At 41.7% G+C, this 21609-nt stretch overlaps 1 protein-coding gene across 2 annotated transcripts in view; it reads right to left on the bottom strand.

Moving 5' to 3' along the window:
• Positions 1–5120: 5120 nt before the first annotated feature.
• Positions 5121–21609, bottom strand: part of LOC145355308 (aryl hydrocarbon receptor-like) — a 181345-nt gene continuing 164856 nt past the window's right edge. Inside the window, exons 9-11 of one of the 2 annotated variants that reach the window (XM_080207266.1) lie at positions 20549–20690; positions 14756–16502; positions 5121–10793 (exon numbers count right to left, since the gene is read on the bottom strand). In XM_080207266.1, coding sequence (XP_080063392.1) covers positions 10641–10793; positions 14756–16502; positions 20549–20690 — 2042 coding nt within the window. In that variant the 3' untranslated portion in view covers positions 5121–10640. Of the gene's footprint in view, positions 10797–14755; positions 16503–20548; positions 20691–21609 lie in introns of both variants that reach the window. The other variant, XM_080207257.1, reaches the window with a different exon arrangement.

Genomic DNA, 21609 nt, shown 5'->3' on the forward strand with positions numbered 1-21609 from the left:
GGAGGAAGCGGGACTGTCAACACTGATTGTTGGGGAGGGTGGTGCATGGATGGTGAATGCCAGCTCTGATCAGCGTGGTGGAGGGGGGGAGGGGGCGGGGGCAGGTGTGTGTAGATTGGAGTCTCTGAGAACTTCATAGTAGAGTGAGAGGAAGGTTACTATTTGGTCTGATTGTTAAACATGGTGCCACAATCTCAGTGCAATCTTTGCTGCCCTGTTTAGGCCTTATCCCTCTGCATGATGGCATGAAACACGCCCATCTAGGTTTTTGTGAGAGCGTGGTAAGATCTGGAGAAAAATATGCCATTTTTCGCACCATGACATATTTTGGTAAGGTTTCGTACTCTGTTTCTCTCTCTACAGAAGCTGTTAGACCTGCTGAGTTTATTCCACATTTTCCATTTTTATTAAAGAGAATACACTTCTATGCTGTGCCAGAATGGAAAGATCTGAGAAACCACAGAATTTGGGCCTCAGACCTTGTTAATGTGAAGCCAGCGTGGCGGGAGAAGCCTTCCAGTGAAGACTTTGGGAAAATAAGGCCACTGTTAATGCTGCAGTGGGAGTGGCCTTCTCATAAATGGAAGATTGAAGGGGGACGAAATGGAGGCTCCAGAGAAATTTGTGACAAAGGACCAAGAATGGTATTGTTAGCAGTGGCTTCATTGGTCTTGGGGTAAGGGTACTGGGGGCTTTGAATGGGACAGTTGAACAGAACCTGGGGTTGGTGTTTAGGCTTTGCCCGAGTGATTACAGGATTTGGCTGGGAGATTGGGTTGTGGTATTGGAGGTGGGGCTAGATGATTACAAGCCAGGCAGGAGGTTAATTCTCTCACACTCATTTGTCTCTTTGCCAATTCTGCATTGGAATATAGAAAGGATTAATTGCCAAATTAGCTTTTAAAAATTCTCCCTAAATTTGAGGTGTGTACTTGACTGAAAGCTGATATGACAGTCAGGCTGAGAGGGAGGGATAAAAGGAGATGGCTGGGGAAGAAGGTTATTCCCAAAGCAATAGCCAGAATACAGAAAAGTGAAAGATCTGATATTTGCATTAAAAATAATGGTCAGGGTAATGGCACTCCCCGTTATAAAATAATAAATTGGACAGCAGCCATTAGTGTAATTTTAACTATAAAAATCTGGAAGCTGCTGTCATTAACGGCATATTCCTCTGCAGGGTCTGATTTAATAATCCTCACCGATAGATGATTTCACCAATGAAATCAAAGCCATGGCATGAAATTACTGTATTTACTCAATAATTCTCCATTAAACATGCCAGGAAAAGTTAAAGCATTCAGGAGTAAGCATTCAGGGTGGCATGGTAGCACTGCTGCTTCACAACTCCAGGGACCTGGGTTCAATTCCCAGCTCGGGTCACTGTCTGAGTGGAGTTTGCACATTCTCCTCATGTCTGCATTGGTTTCTTCCGGGTGCTCTGGTTTCCTCCCACAGTCTGAAGATGTGTGGGTTAGGTTGATTGGCTATGCTAAAATTTCCCTTAGTGTCCTGAGATGCATAGGTTAGAGGAATTAGTGGGTAAATATGTAGGGATATGGGGGGTAGTGCCTGGGTGGGATTGTGGTTGGCGCAGACTCGATGGGCTGAAAGGCCTCTTTCTGTACTGTAGAGATTCTAAGTCTAAGTCAAGAAATTTCTCGTCAATGTGATAACTGATAATTACTGCCAAATAACCCATTTGGAAATAAATATTTAATTTCATAAGAATGAAGTCCCATTTCTTCAGAAGTTAATCAGTGTTGGAGATTTAAAAAAATGTTTTCATTTTTCTGTCCATCTCTTTCATCTCTCTTTATCCTATCTTTCTTTCCCAATTCACTTTCTGCCCATGATTTATTTCAAAATACTTCTGGTTTTAAACTTCCTGGATATTGCTTTTCAGGTGGATCCAGGTGAGAGTGCTCTTGCCACCAACTGAATGAAGTCCTGTGTTGTGTTCTTGGGAACGGATCCCCATATTGAGGTCAATCAGGCACTTACGTGACCAACAGTGGACCTTCACTGGGATGAAGCAGCCCAAGACAGAAATCTTGTTCCCTCAGAGCAGCCGGACAATCGTAGGTTGACATCCCCACTGGAGTCAGCAACATCAGGGGAGTGATGATAGCTGCCAGCAATGAGCCCACTAGAGGCCCAGGATCAGCAGAAGACCCAAATCACAGATGAGTGCAGGCAGTATGGGGTTGTGAGCAAGTTGCCATTGACTACAGGGCGGGCATGAGGAAATAGTGAGGGGACTTGCTCTCAATGGGCACTGCTATTTCCATGTTGGGTCCCTTGATCGGACACTAAATCCCTGACAATGAGTGATGCCCTTGGGAGCTGGATTTGCTTTTCAGGCTTTCCTTCTGGTGACTCTTCCACTTGTTGCTGGTTAAATATCTGCTGACTCATAGAAGCTTATTGCACTGAAGGAGGTCTTTCCAACCTGTGATGGATTTTTGAAACAGCTGTCTAATTTAGTCACATAGCCCGCCACTTTTTCTCCCTGCAGGTTAGACCTTTTCAAGTTCATTGGAAGCTGAAGACTCACCAATTGGGGCAGCACGGTGGCAAGCACTGCTGCCTTAAGCCAAGGACCCGGGTTTGATTCCCTGCTTGGGGGTCACTGTCTGTGTGGGTTTCCTCTCACAGTCCAAAGATGTGCACGTTAGGTTGATTGGCCATAATAAATTGCCCCTTAGTATCAAGGAGACTAGCTAGGGTAAATGTATTGGGTTATGGGGATAGGGATAGGGTCCAGGTGGAATTGTGTTCAGTGCAGACTTGATGGACTGAATGACATCCTTTTGCACTGTAGGATTCTATGAATTTCAAGTGGTGCTTTCCAGGTCTCTAACGATATTTATGTGAAGGAATTTCTCTTCACTTTTTCAATTTTTTTTGCAAATTATTTTAAATGTATGACCTCTGATCACAGTAGAACAGTAGTTAGCACTGCTGCTTCACAGCACCAGGGACCCATGTTCAATTCCTGGCTTGGGTCACTGTCTGTGTGCAGTTTGCCCATTCTCCCCATGTCTGCATGGGTTTTCGCCCACATTCTGAAAGATGTGCTGATTAGATGCATTGACCCGAACAGAGGCTGGAGTGTGGTGACTAGGGGAATTTCACAGTAACTTCATTGCAGTGTTAATGTAACCTTACTTGTGACTAATAAATAAACTTTTACTTTACCAATCCATTTGCCTTAGGAAACTGTTTCTCTCTTCATACTTGTTCTGTCAAAATCTGTTATAATTTTGTATAACTTTATTATGTCACCTCTGAACCTTCTCTACCCTAAGGAGGACAATCCCAGCTTCTCAGATTTTTCCGCATAACTGAATTCCCTCTCCAAGGCCTTATATGGTGCCCAGAATTATAAATAAATTAGCTGCAATTTAATTTTGTCCCATCACTTTCCAGACTCCATTCAATTAAATCAAGAGTAAGGAAGGTCAAGAATGGCCTTTCCATCCACAGTCAACTTGAGGCTCTTTACTGGCCAGTTAACAGTTTCACCTTTCCACATCACTGCTGGTAAATATTGTATGGGAGGGGAGATTGGGGTGCTACACACCACTTGGGGAGGCTGACCACTAAAAACTGGAGGCCTCCCTGTGGTGTGGTCAGAGCCCTTCTGAAAAGGAGCTTTTGACCCTCAGGCAGAAAGGCCTCCCTGCCAAAAGATCCTCTCTTACTCTCACTAATGCCCTTGTAGGGTCTGTCCAAGTGACTCCAGTGAGTCCAACCCACTTATCCAAATGACTTCTCTTAATTTTGGGGCTTCCTCTAGTATTAATAATGGCCACCATTCCTGATGGCATTGCTAGGACTGAAGGTCTGCTGGCTTTCTGGTTGACCAGCAACTTCTGCAAGTGGGTTCTTTGCCTTTAAACACACGGAAGCACTGACCTAGGCAGTTAACTGCCTAATTGACATGCAATCCTGTCAAGGCTTCCAAAAATGGCAGTATTGAATTTTTCAGCAGGTGGGTGAAGCCACCTCTTTCTAAATTTCATGTTCCTATTTACCAAGTATCTCTATGCTTTCTTAACTGTCTCTGAATATAGCAGGATAAATTGTTACAATTTATGAATTTGTACCCCAGGTCTCTGTTTTTAAACCACCCTCTCTCAAAGTATGTCATTTCCAGAATTATTTTTCTTCTTCTTCCTGGGAAGATTCCACCTCTGAAAATCACCCTCAGCTTTGTTTACCTCTTATGTAGCAAGAAACATAAGGCTGACTTTCCGATTCAGGAGTTCCTGCATTGTGACCATCTAAGGGACCAGTATTTGGTCAGTGGAGGTGTATTTGGAATTGTGACTTCAAGTCCCAAAGATTTTTTTAAAATAATGACATTTTAAACTTGATTTGGCAGGATAGGGTAGGGATGTGGTTTGCTTTGACCCTCTGCCCAGAGTAGCATATCACCACTAGATCCTCCCACCTTGTTACTACAGCACTCTGCTCTTAGATCCTCATGGACATTCCACCCACTAGTACCCTCATTTTGCCAGATCATCTGCCATATCTACATCATCCCAACATCAAGCACATTTTCACTTCCCTCCTTCTCTGCAGCATCTGTCCCCTCTCTTCATTTTTTCAGTCCCATATCAACCAGCTCTTCCCTCAATTCTAAGAAACCACAGCAAATGCAAAACCTCTCCATTCATCTTTTCCCACAATGTTGTTTTGGGCCCCAGACATATTGGGCGGGATTTTCCAGCCACACACACCCCAAAACCGAACATTGCCACCCAAGGTCAATGGACATTTCCATTGTCTGGCCTTCACCTGCTCAGACTCTAGTGGAGTGGTAGAATACAGGCGTGTATGTTAAAGGTGATTTCAGTTAGGTCCTGAAAATATGTTAACATCCATTAGTTTTCTAATAATCGGATCAAAGGCCATTCAATTGCACTTCAATCAAAGAAATAATAACATTTTTTCAACCCCTTTAAACAAGTCGAACCCCATTAAAGGATCTCGCCTACCTTATGATTAGAGGTCCACTAGCTTGAACTATTCATTGCCTTTCCTTAAACATGTTGTTTAGTTTCTGTTTTGCATAAAGTAATACTCAATCCAATTCACATTCAGTGAACTTTTATTACAATATTGAAGTTTTGCAAACTTCACTGAAGGTCAGTGAGTTTGTTATAAACCATATTTTAAGAGAAACATGTACAGTGTGTGTGGACATAGCAATGTGTGAGCAAAACAATTGGAAAGTCAAAAAATGTACAAGAAACATTTACAGTAATACTGTTTAAAGTCTTAACATAAAAGACGGCAAAGAGCAGAATGTGTACTTCCAAATATTTGTGATGCTAGTGCAGTCACCACTACCCTTGCATATACCATCTTATTGTATATTACTAAGGCTCAGCTGCTGAGAAACTATAGGCCAAAATACTAATGAGTAGTTATGTTAATATGTACAACAAAAGCAAATTCTGATAAGTCAGTACACTGGTAGTACTGAATATTTGGCACTTAGTAATATGGTAGTTTGTATTTGGCTTAGTAGTTTATGATACAGCTGTAGTTCACAAACAATACTTCTGTACAATAATGCTGTCCCTTTAAACCTTTAATACAGTGTTTGTAGACCTAGCTACTGTTCATCACATTCACATACCTTATAAAAGAGTTATTCAGGATTTACAATGAAAACCAATTCTGCACTTAAACTCCAAAATGCACTTAATGCTTCTGGGGGGACCAAGTTTTCAGATTTACAAAGCAAGAAAGAAGGTACTCAATTTTCTTTTCTTTACAATCAAAGTTATGAGTCACAGTTGATAGTGTTGAAGGATATTTGTTCCTTTTACATGTGGTCAGATAGATTTACATAAGGCAATGCAAGTGACACTTAAAGTTAATCTTCAGCTCTCTGCTATCAGGTTAAACTAAATCGATCTCTTCAAAGTGTTCATGGAGTCCAGCTCTTCTAAATGGAGAATGTCTTGAGCATCTTGTAAACTGATTTTTTTTAAAATCTGGGTTTTGATCCTTTCTCCCCCCCCACAGCCACATCACTTGTAAGTGTTGTGACAACGTTAAGGTGCCAGAAAGATTATGAAGAGGTGTGATCGTAATTAATTCCAAGGAAGTAACTGCAAAAACAGTCTTATTTATGACTAAGGCACTCGGAAGGCTGATTAAGCTGCTTGATGTGATGAAATGTAATCTAGAACTGTGAAGAAAATCTGCTCTAATTTCAATGGAGTCACCTGGTCATCATTTTTTTTATTAAGAAATTTGACATTAGCTATAAGGAATATAATGGAAAGCAAGAGAGGTCTGTGATTTATGGTCATCTGGAGAATTTAAGAAAATGAAACCCCTGTCTCTCTAACCTGATTGCGTTACCTTGAGGAAAGGACTTAATTAGGGGATGACAGTGATGGAGAATAATGCTTTAAGAAATGTCTCAATTTCCAGAAAGCTTTCGATGAAATGCTATTTTGATCACTATTGGAGTTGGCTTCTGTGTGGCAGTTGTCTTTCCGAGTGTTCCCCAACTGGCTAGCAGAGATGTCCTGCCGTTGGGGAACCCACTTTAGAGGGGGAGGACGGTTGCATACAACAGGAAATCAGATTGACAGTGATGGGACCAGAAGATCCTGCCTCTGTCACAAAATGTGCTACAGGATTGCATGGAAAACCATGGCTATTAAGGGAGTCTTGGAAACTCCTGTGCTAGCCAAACAATTCCACAGCAATCCCATTCAGTACACCAACCATAAGTCAACTGAGATGGAGGATCTCATATCTAACTTTAATTTCACCAAAAAAATGCTACAGATTCCAGATAATACCCATTGTTCCCTTTGGACTTCCAAATATCCCCATTAGAATCACACGATGCCTCCACAGATGCAGTTTGTTTCCTTTAGCTATGTAACGCCACTGCCTTCATGATGTGGGACAGAAACAAAGCCAACTGCTGCAGTGTGTACTTCCAAAGGTGGAGTAGGGACTGTGAAATTTCAGAAACAATAGGGAATGATTTTTACATTGAATCAAGGCTGGGGAAACAAAGGTACTAAAAGCAGCACCACTGGCCTGCATTCTCTATCCTATCCAGGACCATTTTTGTAGAAGTGACATGTGACAAGTAGCTAATCTAAGTCATTAAGAGCCTATTAAGATCCGTTAACAGAGGCCGAGTATGATTCTGCAGAAAGGAGGGGCCAGTTTAACTGCTCAGAGACAGCCTCCTGGCAGCAGACATGGGGAGTCATATATGTGCGCGCATCCAACGGGGTGGGATGGTGCAGCCCCCTCTGCCTGCCTGGGTACAACAGCAGCCACAGGCCACTCACCACCCCACCCCACTCCACAAAGGAGCTCCCTTCCGCTATAATGGCAAAAGCCATTTATCATATTAAAAAGTCGGAACGAGGGAGCCTGTATTTTGAAGTGCCCTCTTTCTCATTGACCTTTCACTGCTTCTTGCTAGTTTTGAAACTGCAAGTTCTCCGACTGGCCCTCCAGCTTCAAATGCTGCCATCCTTTATCGGACAATCTGCCTGCCCTCTGGTCATTGATTAGTTGCCAGATGGTAATCACAACGACTGACTGTTTCCCACATCATGTGGGCTTCTGATCCCACATTTCAGCTTGATGGTGGGGTTCAGAGCCCTCAGGTAAAACCCAGCCCATGAACTTCCCAGTTAGCATTTAGTTGATACTTTACTGAAACAGTCTGGAAACCAAAGTATAAGACGTTTCCTGGACTATCATTATATATGCCTCAAAAGCCATCTTTACACTAAGGATTAATGGTCAGCTATTATATATCATTTGTCACTGCAATCTTTCATCTAGAGTTTTGTGATCTCTGCAGCACTCTTAGGATGATTTGTAGTCATCAACTTCATTAGTGATTTTAAACTATTCACAACTTTTCAGATGATACAAAACTGTGCACAAACATGCAGAGGTGTTGGAATATAGATCAAATCAGAGTTTGATCATTTAGTGTGTGGCAGATCTCTTCCAATGTGATAATCACATTGCAGCTTTGTGCATTTGAATTTGGAAACTCATTAAGCATATCTACGCCACTCAGGGGTACTCAGTAATGTTACAGAGCATAATTGTAAAGCATTAAAGATGCACAAGTACTGTAATGGGCTCATACAATAGACTGTTGAGGACAACACAACATAATATTAAGGAAGATAGGCGATATGTTGGTAAGTCACTATTCCACAGCTTCTGGAATAGGTTACTAAAATAGAGGGCAATGAGCATGTATTCCGTGCAGTTTTTTTAAAAAGGGAACTGGAAGACTTGTGTCCGATTCTCCATTTTAAAGCATGCTTTTGCAAACCTGACTCTAATTTGGTGTACAATATGAAGTGCTCTTTTTTGCTTGAGGAATTACAAATGCTTCTAGCTTGAAGTGCACACATGTTGGGTCTCCTGTTAAGTGACAAGCAAACTAAATTTATATAACAACACCCAGCTCAAATTCTCCATTTAAAAACAGGTAGTGATAGCTGAACTGGGTGAATATTTCAAAATTCCACAATATTAGCCTGGCATATTGTGTTTTGGTTTTTGTATATACAACCAGCAAAGTTTAAAAATGTAATAAATTCATTTTAAAATAAAATTATTTTCACAAGGACAATTAAGTGTAAATTTGAACACGTACAAAATCAGTAACAATTATTGATATTAAAAGGTACATTTTGCACCAGTATTGATGTTTTATAAGTCTACAAAACCTGTCTGATAAAGTAAATGTATTGAAAGTACTTTTACTTTGATAAACTATAGGCATTAGCTTTTAATAATTAAAGCAACCTTTTATTGTAGTCATTTATTTTCTCTGCTCACTGAATCAATAAGAGGTTTAAGTATCTTTTTTCTCCTAAAGAGTGCAATATACAATGGGTAGGTACACTAACTGAGGCTATGTACTTATAGCATACATATGCTATGTTGAAGAAAGTACTGCAAATAAAATATAAATTTTCTTATTGAGACAAAATAATTCTCAATACTGTCTTCTTGCTACATGCTGCAAACGTGCCAACATGTGTAAGAACGGTCACCGTCTGTAAAACAGCCAGTTACACAAACAAGGTAGCTGCGTAGAACATTCCTTTTTCTAAAAAAAATACTCTTGATATATCATGGTTCATGGGAACAGGCACAGGTTTTCAGAGAACAAAAATTAAAAATGATTGAAAACGAGACATCCCTGCATAACACAGCCGCTGGGAGATCATTTCTGTTTTAAATTCTCTATCAGAATATTTTGTGGAAACAATGATAGCAATGGTTTACTTGACAATTGTTAAGACATGCCATCCGAGAAAAACAGGTACCTATTACTGAAGTCAGTGCAACTTAAAGCAGGAGGAGAGGGGTTGCTGCACAGATGCTTCTAAAGATACCCACTATAATCAGTGGTTGTTCCCTGATATTAAACATTTCCTGAAGGCATGAACAATTTATCATACGCTTGTAACCTTTTTAGTGGTACAATATTTTATTCTTAACTAAAATGCACATTCAATAGAAAAGTTACATATATTTACTATAAAAGGAGGATATAAAATGGGGTCTAACAGACACCTGCTTTAGTGAGTAAAGGACCTTCACAATTAATAATTCTAATTGATTGACATTGTTAACAACAGTCTTTCTGGCAACTGGAATTAACTGCTTATTCCAATGTTTCCTATTGTGTAATCTACTTATCCAGCATCCATGGGATACCTTTTTGTTACTAAAAATAACATCTGTTGAAGACCGGGAAGAGAAGTCACTACAGTACACAGGGTGCTTCAACATTCCAATATCAGATGTGAGCTGGTGGGACACCATTTCGAGAAAGTCCATAAATGGTGTTAAACGTTAAGCTCAAAGTATTCTGAGTCTGAATTACTACCACCAAGGCAGGGAGCTTGAACAAATATTTAGATTTGTATCAGTTTGTGATAAAAATGCTTAAATATAACCAAATGTCTCCGTATTTACCGCCAGCTGCTCCACAGAAGGAAAATTTTCTTCTTGTTTCTGTACTATACAGCAGCCTGTAACTGTATTACTACTGCTTTAAAGTGCCATAATATTTATATTTATGATAAGAACATGAAAAGGGAAAATGAGTGTCAAGGTCATTTCCATTTGGTAAAATCATATCTGGTCAAAAATACGAACAAAATCTTTTTGCTTTTAATATACTAATATTAATTAATGGGATAACTGTTTACAGATATTGTAAAAAAAGATTTATTTTAAATTAATACTTTGTGCTGAGTTCTATTGCCCCCAAATCTAAGAAACATTTTTGAAAGAGCTCATTTGCTGTGAAGGAAGAACTTCATATTTCACACAAAAATTCTAACAAAACACATATGCACTCTTAATGCAAGAAGTCAGACTCTAACCCCATTCATAAAACAGCATTGTCATCTAAAGACTGCAGAGCCCCATAATAGAGTCCAACAGTGTAATCAGCTTCCTGCTGCTCCTTAGCATTTTTCAGTTTAGAAGCACTGTGTCCCTTCACATTGTACATACAAATGTCTTTCCTTTCAGCAAGCAACACAAAAACACTTTCACACTTTTCACAGGACAGCAATCTCTGCGCCCGTCTATATAAAGCCACTGGATGGCTGATCCGAGTAGGATCCAGGCTCTCTTGGATGATCGTGCAGAACCTGTGGGCCCAAATGGGTGTAATTCACGTTATTGAACATGTTTGGATAGACTTCATTACTGTTTCCATCATTAAACCCACTTTGGATCTGCTGAGGCAAAGAGAAACATGTTTTCAGTTAAAAAACAAATACGTTGCCAACGTTAAACTGATATTTACTGGATATTGGTAAACAAGCCAATGTTCAATAATTGCACACTTGTTTCAAATGTTTAAGTTGTATTTAAAGCTGAAATTAATTACGCGCTACTTTTTTCTGGAAACAGAATTAATAAAGTATATTAAGCGTGTTGTATAGAACAAACAGCAGCCGACAATGAAGTTGAAGCCAATTTAATCCCAGTTCTTGATTTATAAACGACTTCCATTTGCCTTTGATAGATGGCTTATACCTTTCCAAATCCGGATGTGATATCAACTCTCAAAATAAAACGGTTACATTTAAAATTGCATCTATTTCCCAGTATGACTTTAATAGAAATAACTGTGATAGTAATGTTAGTTATTTCCAATCATTTATTAGTAATTTCTAACATACAAAACATTTAATGGCATTCTGGATTTTGTAATTGTCCACTATTCTGTAAAAACCATAAATGAATGGTCATTATTTTATTTACATTCTTTTACGTAACTATTTAATTTTATAGCTGACCATTTTTAAAAAAAATTAGGGATAACAAAATATTGACATGAAAATGTGCCCCAGTTGCAAATAGTATGCACGCCTTAGTTAGGGAGGAAGCCTGGGATTTAGCTGCACTGAAGGGCAGTCCTGTGTTTGGCAGTACTGGGGTCAGAGTTCTGTGGTCTGGCACCACAGTGAAGAGGGAATCTGTGGTTTGGCAGATCTAAGGAAGGAATTCTAGGTTTGGCTCCCTGGTGGATTCCTGGGGTTTGCCAGTAGTGTAGGCAAGGTAAGACACTGGTCCGACAGTATGGGGAATGGGTAGTTAATGACAGTCCAAGGTCTTACAGTACTAATTTGTGAATTTCTTAAGGATCACTGCAAACAATGAATTCAATATGTTAAGGTTGTTCTTTGGATGTGTGCCATTATCTCATAGCTGTCAGTAATTAACACATTTAATGATACTAAAGTACTGCCTGCGTCAGAAATTTTAAGAAGTAAATTAATGATGAACTCTATATAGGATGAGAAGAACTATTGGAAATCGAAATGGATAGTGTGATGAGACGATTAACTCACACCTGTCAAAGTGATGCAGGCAGCTTGCAAACTTCATACTCCTGCCTATGATAGTGATCGTGGCAGGCAGATCAGCGGTAAACACACTGCTGAGTAGCATCTTTCCTCAGTAGAAACCCATCTTTGCATAAGGCTAGCACTATGTAAAGCTAACCTGTACTACTAAAAGACAAGGCTACAGCAGGGCTGGAAGTGGTGACAGAGGAGTGGAAGACCTGGAAAAACCTACGTACAAAAATGGCCCAACATGCCAAAGAGCAAGCCCCAAGGTTCTCTAAAGTTGCGCTGAGTGTCTTAGAGCAGGGTGAGAGAAACCTTCTCTTTCCTCAAGGGGCTGAGAAATCTTAAAAAAAACTGTCAGCAATCAAGCCCAGAGGATCTGGATGCAGTCCAACAAAAGTTTAATGGCTTAGAGAAGAATGCCTCTTCTGGTCAGATTTGGCACCACTGCTGGGTAGCCCAGAGGTGGCATCCGCACATAGTGAGTCACTGAGCCCAAGTGGGCTGCAACCAGACTGGGGAAAGTATACTTTGGGTGCCGGTTTCCAAGTAGATGAGGTTGCACATGAGTTTTGCTTAGCGGGATTCAACAGCTTGGGTGTGGGAAAACGCTGATGGTCAGGTACACAGAAATGCTTAATGCACTGGGGGACCTGTCAGCTTGATGACACCATCAAGGAAACTGGAGGAATCCAATTTCAATTTGCACATGACTTTACACAGAGTTTGAGACTATCCTTTCCAGTGTGCAACTGATAACCAACACTATGAATGCAGATGTGGGCTCAACCATCAGGCAGCATTAAATGACCAATGTCTCAGCTTCCATTGGAGCCCAAGCGAAAGATAGCCAACAACATAGTAGATGCTACAACAGAAGCACAGACTGAGGTTGCAAAATCTCCACTCGTCATCCATCACCATTATCATGGCTGGAGATCCCAATCTCAGGGACTTGAAGGTAATAGTCCTCTTAATTTATTTTGTTGTGTGTAACCTGTACAGTCCCTTTAAAATGGTTGTGTAGCTGGACATGCATACATTTTAAAATGAATATGGGCGGTGTGTAGCCTGTTTTGTTCCCTCTGCTGCTGAGGGGAGACATCGTGGCCCCCACACAGCCCAGCAATCTGTCCTGCGGAAGATTACAAGGGCTACTGATGCGCTGCCTCAGGAGTGCGCACTGGCTCCATGCAGCCCAAATCTGCTGTCCTTTCTTATGATGAGGGATTTTGCACTCCCACTATTGCCACTCTGCCAGTGTTCTTGCTGCTGCCCAGACTTCAGTCATGCATGGCAAGGTGGTTTGCCCATATAAAAACTGTTCAATCTGTGCCCGAACCTTTAAGGCCCAGAGCTGGATGCGTTGCAAAAGCACGTGCAGTCTCCTCCACTCAACAGCCTTTGATCACCTTCTGCATAAATCACCTTCCCCACATGTAGCACCACTCCTGGCAGACTTTATCAGTTGTAACCAAATTCTCAAAACATCCAGCTCTTCCTCAAATTCAAATGCAGAAAGTATGTAGCAACTAAACTGCAAGTTGTAGATCATCCACGTAAATAGTGCTAATAGTAGAGGGGTAGAGCAGAAAGGGTCCTTAGTGTTGCTGAATGGATGTTCAGCTGTGAGATTCTAAGATGGGTATTAACTTGAGTAGTGAGATTCAAAGTGACAACACTGGCATCAAATGAGCATTAGACACTGACTGATTTCACAACCTGCCTGCTCCGAATACTTCTGCATGTAACGTAGCACTAACATTCCCATGCTTGGCATCAGTTGCTGTGAAAGGAATCTGTGTGGTACTCATGCCAAAACTACCAGCACAAAACAGCAGTCTTTTGTAATGACTTTTCCTTCACTATTTGTTTCCCTCTTCCTCAGATTAACATGTTTTAGGTGTCATCTATGATTCAATGGTTGCACTCTCACCTCTTGAGGCAGAAGGCCACGGGTCTTGTTCCATTCCACAGATTGGAGTACAAAATATAGGTTAGCACAGAGGGAGTGCTGCACTGTCAGTAGTGATGTCTTTCAAATGAACTAAGGCCCTATCTGACTTCTTTAGTAAATATAAAAAGATTCCATGGCAGTATTCAAAGAGGAGTTGGAGCAGCCTCCTGAATATAAATGCAACTTCTTTTTTCTTTGAATTTTTAGGTGATAGTAGAAGCATGACTAGCAGGAAGTATATGTGCTGAGCTTTTAATGTACATGCACTATCAAAGATTTTCTTTGATTACATCGGAGGTTACATCTGCAAATTATTTCAATGGTAATAAAGCACTTAAGGACATCAGGAGTTTATGAAAAATGTCATATAAGCACAACTCTTTCCTTTTCATGGTATGAAACACAAAAAGGCTCAAAAATCTAAATATTGACTATCATTAAACCTTTGTCACAATGTGCAGTAATTAGCACTAAAGTTAATAGATGTTAGATCTTCAAGAATTTAACAGTAGTATGATCTTCCTTGACACATAAGCCAAATGCCTAGACTAAAAATCCAAAGAATGAAGAGTTCAAAAATCATTTAATAATTTGAACTCATTTGAAAGAAAATCTAGAAACAGAAAGGCTGGTATATTGATGGAGGAAAAGTGACCATGTAAACTACAGGATTGCTGCAAAAACCCACCAGGTTATGAATTTTTTTTAGGGAATGTCCTTAGCCAGATTGGCCTCTGACTCCAGTTTCATGCCAAAATAGTTGACCATTAACTGCCCTTTTAAGTAATCTGGCACTTACTACAGTCCATTAGGGATGGAAAATTAACATTAACCTTGCCAAAGACATCCACATTCCGAGAATAAATTAAAAGAGTGTATTTACCTTGGATAAAAATGGCTGTTGACCTGACCTTGCAGGATTGAGTTGCACAGTATCCATACTGGATAAATCATTTTCTGCTAAACATGGGATCATTGACATGGCACCAGTATAACATGTCTGTGGTACAATTGGGTCAATTAATGGGTTTACTGCATTATAATCCTGAATTTCTGAATGTTGTTCCACACAATCCAGATAGTCTTCCAAGCCACTAACTGGGGTATAGTTTGGTGTATGAAAGCTGCCTGCCAACATATTTGTTTGAATGAAGTTAGAATGCTCAGTTGGGATAGTAGCTGCCTGCTGGTACAATACAAAGTCTTGCTGACAAGCAGAAGGGGTAGCATTAAGTTCAGATTTACACTGGAGCCCTGATGCCGTGCTGTCTAAACTAGAGAAACCAAACTGCTGCTCCTGACCATTGGTTAATGGTTTATTGCCAGAGTTCCAGTTTGCGAGCATTCCATTGACTTTCATGTGCTTCATTTTATGGCATAGCTGCAACTGATGTTCTTGCTGCTGCTGTTGTGGCAGAGGTTGTTGCTGTTGTTGTTGGAACTGTTGTGTCAAAAGTTGTTGCTGTTGTGTTGGAGTTTGTTGCTGTTGCATCAGAGGTTGTTGCTGCTGATGGTACTGTTGCGTCAGGGATTGCTGCTGCTGTTGGAACTGTTGTGTCAAAAGTTGTTGCTGTTGTTGGTACTGTTGTGTCGGAATTTGTAGCTGTTGTTGATACTGTTGCGTCAAAAGTTGTTGCTGTTGTTGGTACTGTTGTGTCAGAGGTTGTTGCTGTTGTGTCAGAGGTTGCTGTTGGAACTGTTGCGTTAAAGGTTGTTGCTGTTGTTGGTACTGTTGTCTCGGAGGCTGTTGCTGTTGTTGGTACTGTTGTCTCGGAGGCTGTTGCTGTTGTTGGTACTGTTGTCTCGGAGGTTGTTGCTGTTGTGTGGGAGCCTGTTGCTGCTGTTGGTACTGTAGCACTTGAGATTGTTGCTGCTGATAAGGTTGTGCTGGAGGTTGCTGCTGCTGTTGGAAGTGTTGCATTGTAGGTTGCTGCATCACGCAACTTGAGCTAGAATTGAGTGGTTTTTGTTGCATACAATTTGAATACATGCAGTCTGGCCTCTTCCTCAGTGATTCCTGAACATAGGTTAGAATTTCCTCATTCAGTGAAATATTGCTTAGATCTCCAGTCTCATCCCAATGTACCTTAAGGAATGTCTCATCCTGGCATATGAGATCAAAGTCGTCCAGCCCAATATCAAGGCTTTTCATAGTGTTATAAAGCTCAATACCAATGTTATTTGCCAAGGCGTCTACATTTTCTTCAGATGCAGGGAAAGGCTTTTGCTGCTGAGTACAGTTGGCATGGTCCATCTTCCCTATATTGCCATCTTCGCTGAACAGAATGTCTTCCCAATTACTGGGAAACAGGTCATTTAATTCCGTTTCTTCACTCTTGTTAAAAATGGCCCTTTCAAAGCTGAAATTCTGAGGTTGTGAAGGTGCAGAGACATAAACTGATTTATCCTGTCTTAACATTGCACCAAGGAGGGAATTTGGATCGAATGATTCTTGCTCCCTTGATGATTCTGCTACAACCTTTGAAACATTTCCTTTGATTTTATGAACTGTGGGATCCATTAATCCAAGCAATGCACAAGTTCCTTCATAAAGCAGTGCCTCCCCAGTTGCAAAATTAAAAGGCAATTGCAAGGTTCGTTTTTGCAAATTCTCTTCCCCTTCCTCTTCCCTGAATAAGAAGAAAAATCCACCTTTGTTATAAACATCAATGGTGCATCCATAAACACAAAACATCTTTGGTTTGATATAATGAGGCTTACAAAATGTGATAAGTTATCTAAATATCAAAAATATTAGATTGCCAACTAGGTTATAGGATTCCTCAATTAAGAAATGTACTTGAAATTATAAATGTAAATAAAAACTTTCATCATCTAAATAGAGCTGAAGAGGGAAATGACAGAAAAGCAATTATGGAAAAGACAATGACAGGATGCTTGTCATGAGTTTCTTACATTTGGTAATTTGATTAAATGTATATTTTACCCAAATGGTCTGATAAAATACTGTCCTTATCTAAAGCATTAAAGCTTATTGTTTTTATTTTTGTGAATTCAGTTGTTTGAGTACTTAAAAGAAGCACTGGAATATTAGGAAAACTGGGAATTGAGTACAAGCATGTAGACCAAAAACTGTCTATTTGGTATCAAAGGAATGGAGCAGCATGAAAAGTAGTTTCCAAAAGACAATAATAGAATCATACAGCGCAGAAGAGGCCCTCCGGCCCATTGAGTCTGCAGAGAAACACCTGAACTCTCACCTTACTTCAGCAAGGCGTTTGATAAGGTCCCCCATGCAAGACTTCTTGAGAAGGTGAGAGGGCATGGGATCCAGGGGGCTTTGACCTTGTGGATCCAGAACTGGCTTGCCTGCAGAAGACAGAGAGTGGTTGTGGATGGGTCTTTTTCTGCATGGAGGTCGGTCACCAGTGGGGTGCCCCAGGGATCTGTTCTAGGACCCTTGCTGTTTGTCATTTTCATAAATGGCCTGGATGACGAAGTGGAGGGATGGGTTAGCAAGTTTGCAGATGATACGAAAGTTGGTGGTGTTGTGGATGGTCTGGGGGGATGTCAGAAGTTGCAGCGGGACATAGATAGGATGCAAGACTGGGCGGAGAAGTGGCAGATGGACTTCAACGCAGATAAATGTGTAGTGGTCCATTTTGGCAGGACCAATGGGATGAAGGAATACAATATCAAGGGTAGGAATCTTAGCTGTGTTGAAGAGCAGAGGGATCTTGGGGTCCGGGTCCATAGGACTCTTAAATCGGCCTTGCTGGTGGAGGATGTGGTCATGAAGGTGTATGGTGTACTGGCCTTCATTAATTGAGGGATTGAGTTTAGGAGTCGGGAGGTAATGCTGCAACTTTATAGGACCCTTGTCAGACCCCACGGAGTACTGTGTGCAGTTCTGGTCACCTCACTATAGGAAGGATGTGCAAGCTATTGAAAGGGTGCAGAGGAGATTTACAAGGATATTGCCTGGATTGGGAGGCATGCCTTATGAAGATAGGTTGAGGAAGCTGGGACTCTTCTCCCTGGAGAGACAAGGTTGAGAGGCGACCTGATAGAGGTTTATAAGATGTTGAGAGGAATAGATAGGGTGGATTCTCAGAGGCTATTTCCCCGGACACAGATTTAAGATGCAGGGAAGCAAGTACAGAGGAGATGTTAGGGGTAAGTTTTTCACTCAAAGGGTGGTGAGTGAATGGAATCGGCTGCCATCGGTGGTGGTGGAGGCGAACTCGCTGGGGTCTTTTAATAGACTTCTGGATGAGTATATGGGATCTAATGGGATTGGGGGTTATAGATAGGTCTATGGCTTAGTAGGTATAGAAGTGATCGGTGCAACTAGTGGGCCGAAGGGCCTGTTTGTGCTGTAGTGTTCTATGTTCTAATCCCATCTATCAGCACTTGGCCCATAGCCTTGAATGTCATGATGTGCCAAATGCTCATCCAGGTACTTTTTAAAGGACGTGGAAGTACCCGCCTTTATTGCTCTCCCAAGCAGCATATTCCAGATCATCATCACCCTCTAGTAAAAAGGCTTTTCCTCACATCCCCCCCTAAAACTCCTGTCTCTTGCCCTGAACTTATGTCCCCTCGTGACTGACGCTTCAACTAAGGGAAATAGCTGATCCCTACAACTCTGCCACTCAATCTTGTACACCTCAACAAATCAAGCCTACCCAATCTCTCTTCATAACTTAAATGTCCAATCTCAGGCAGCATCCTGGTGAATCACATCTGCACCCCCTCTAGTATGATCACATCCTTCCAATAATGTGCTGACCAGAAGTGCACACAGTACTCCAGCTGTGGCCTCACCAAAGCTCTGTACAAATCCAACATGACCTCCCTGCTTTTGTAATCTATGCCTTGATTGATAAAGGCAAGCGTCCCATACGCCTTTTTCACAACCCTACTAACATGGTCCATAGATCTCGGAAGACAGAAGGACAACACACCAAGGTCCCTTTGTTCCACAGTACTTCCTAGTGTCATGTCGTTCATTGAATACAATGGTTTTCAGGAACAGCCTGATCAGCAGAGACATGAACCAGCTCAAAAACAGAAATCTTCCTGGTAGAATACTGCAGTACTCAAAACTCAGGAGATAGTTATGTGCATTGCCATAATTAAATGAAGTATGCAACAAAGTTTCAGCATAAGAATTATGGGGAAAACCACCAGTATATCAGGAAATCTTCAGTAGCAAACTTCACTCTCTTTTCCTTTCAAAGAATTAAAGTAATCCAATCAGAGCTCAGGCATTAACTGCTGAGCTCAGATGACGCAGCTTCAGGTGATAAAGAAGCTGTTCAGCAGTTGCCTACAGGGCTTACAGGAATATCAATAGTTTAAGTGGCATCTGGGCTGAAGCTGTAACTGACGGATTTGTTCTGGTGGGTGCTGTAACAAAGTCAGTAATGTTCACAAGCTCTCACTGGCTGACAACAGGTTTCTCAGAAGGGCTATTTGCTCTGGCACGGAGAGCAAAATATTTAATGGGAGAAATTGGTCAATCTGTAGCAAAGATGAATCAGACAGGCAGGTGCTTCATTGTACATAGTATAAGGCTGCACCATGGCACAGTGGTTAGCACCGCTGCCTCACAGCGCCAGGGACCTGGGTTCAATTCTGGCCTCAGGTCACTGTCTGTGTGGAGTGTGCACACTCTCCCCATATCTGCGTGGGATTCCTCCAGTTTATTTTCACAGTCCAAAAGATGTGTGGGTTGGTAAATGCTAAATTGACCCTTAGTGTCAGGGAGATTAGCACAGTAAATACATGGGTTTCAGGGATAGGGCCTGGGTGGGATTGTTGTCAGTACAGGCTCGATGGGCCAAATGGCCGCCTTCTGCACTGTAGGGATTCTACTCCATTCTAAAGAGAAAGGCCAATGTTTACTGCTTTTGTGATTACCAGCCAAATAGTTATCCATCCATGAACATTAATTAACCAAAATCCTGGTGGTGAAGACAAGCAGAAATGCTTGGTGAAAGATCTTTTGATTTTTCAGCCAGAGCCCAATTTTGAAACAGATTTACATCCGATGTGTGAGGATACAAAAGCTCCGAACGTCTCCTGATGCCTTCTTCCTGGTCATGGACACGGGTGCAGAACAATCAGGAATTCCTTCTCTATTATATGCCATCTGTCAAGACGAATCTCCGCAGCTGATGTTTTTAAAAGTGCTCCAGCAGTTAACCAGGTATCAACTATATCTGTAAAAGTGCAACCAACCTGGGAGGAATTCAGGAGGGTCTGGGCCTGAATCTACTCTGTACTGATGAGATGAAAGTCGTGTTTCTTTTTTAGACTGCAAATGTCATACATGAACCAAGTCTGGATAGCTTTACTCAATTTCTCATGGGCATCGCCAGAAAATAAAACTGTCCTAAAGAGGTAATCTTACTCAGCTTTAAAAAAAGAGAAAATCAAATGTTTGGGATACATGGTACTGTTATTAAAGATATAGATTTTAGATGATTTTCTTATTGGATGACAGAAGTTTCTATTGCACATGGAAGGTAAATGATAATGATCAACATCAGATCAGACTAAAATTAAACACAGGTTGTAAGTGCATTTGGATGTGTTTCCCACCACTGGAAGAAGATCAGAAAGCTACAGTGGCAGTTTATTAATTTGCTTAAGTCATCAAAAGCTGAACATTCTGTGAGTGTCAATGTGAATATCTGTCATTACTTACGTGAGGGGCCTTTGGGTGGCTATAATGTAATCTGGCTTCCCATTCTTGTATCCCAATCGTGCATTTGCTTGCACCCAGGTCCATCCATTTTCTTTGGTCAAAAGCCTGAAAACAGTCATTCCACTTTCTCCTGTCTTCATCACTAGAATGTAGAAAACAGGGGTGGGGGGAGGAGGGGGTGGTGGAAACATGTTATTGAATGATTAGCCTTACCCACCTCTCTGCAGAAATTTGAGGTGGTGAGTCAACCACAAAGAAAATTGTAACAGGCCTGGCCCTATTTTACCAACAGGTTGTGCTTGTTTTTGGGCGTGAAAACTTGGTAAAGTCGGGCGTGAGGCGAGTGGCACAATCCATCACTGCCTTCGCACCCGTTCCCCCCAAAATGGCATTGACTGGCAGCATGCCTGAAACAGACGTGATGTGAAATTAAATGAATTTGCATGCATTTAAATTGACTCAAAAGGCTGCATGCCCAACCTTACCGGCACTTCCCCCTTTACCAATGTGTTTGCGTGTCCTGAGGAAGTAAGTTCAGAGCTTCCAGCAGCTCTTGAACTCAGTTGTGTGTGCGTGCGTGCGTGCTGGGGGGGGATGGTGGCAGGGGTGGTGTGTGGACAGATGGAGGGAGGCATACCAGATCATTCTCTGGTGGGGGTGTGGATGGGAAGGTAGGAAGGCAGGAGTGGGGAGGCAGGCCAGGTGGATCTCTGGTGGGGGGAGGGATGGAGGAAGAGGAGAGCCAGATCATTCTCTGGGGGGACTGGGGGAGGGGGGTGGCGGCAGCAGGAGGGAAGTGGGCCAGATGGATCTCTGGTGGGGGAGCGGGTAGAGGAGGAGGAAGGCCAGATCATTTTCTAGTGCTGGTGGTGGTGGTGGGGGTGGGGAGGGGTGGTGAGGAGGGTCAGATGGATCTCTGGAAGAGGGGGGGGGCCTGCTGCCACACTGCATGCAATCAGTGGGGGTGAAGTGGGGCACAGGGTCTGGGTAGTAGGGCAGTGGGTGGATAAGGGGGACATTATTTTTTTTGGGGTTGGGGGGCAATGTCTGGTGCAGCAGGG

The sequence above is a fragment of the Carcharhinus amblyrhynchos genome, chromosome 2 (genome assembly GCF_965287045.1).
Source record: "Carcharhinus amblyrhynchos chromosome 2, sCarAmb.v2.hapA, whole genome shotgun sequence".
In the NCBI taxonomy this organism is placed as follows: Eukaryota; Metazoa; Chordata; class Chondrichthyes; order Carcharhiniformes; family Carcharhinidae; genus Carcharhinus; species Carcharhinus amblyrhynchos.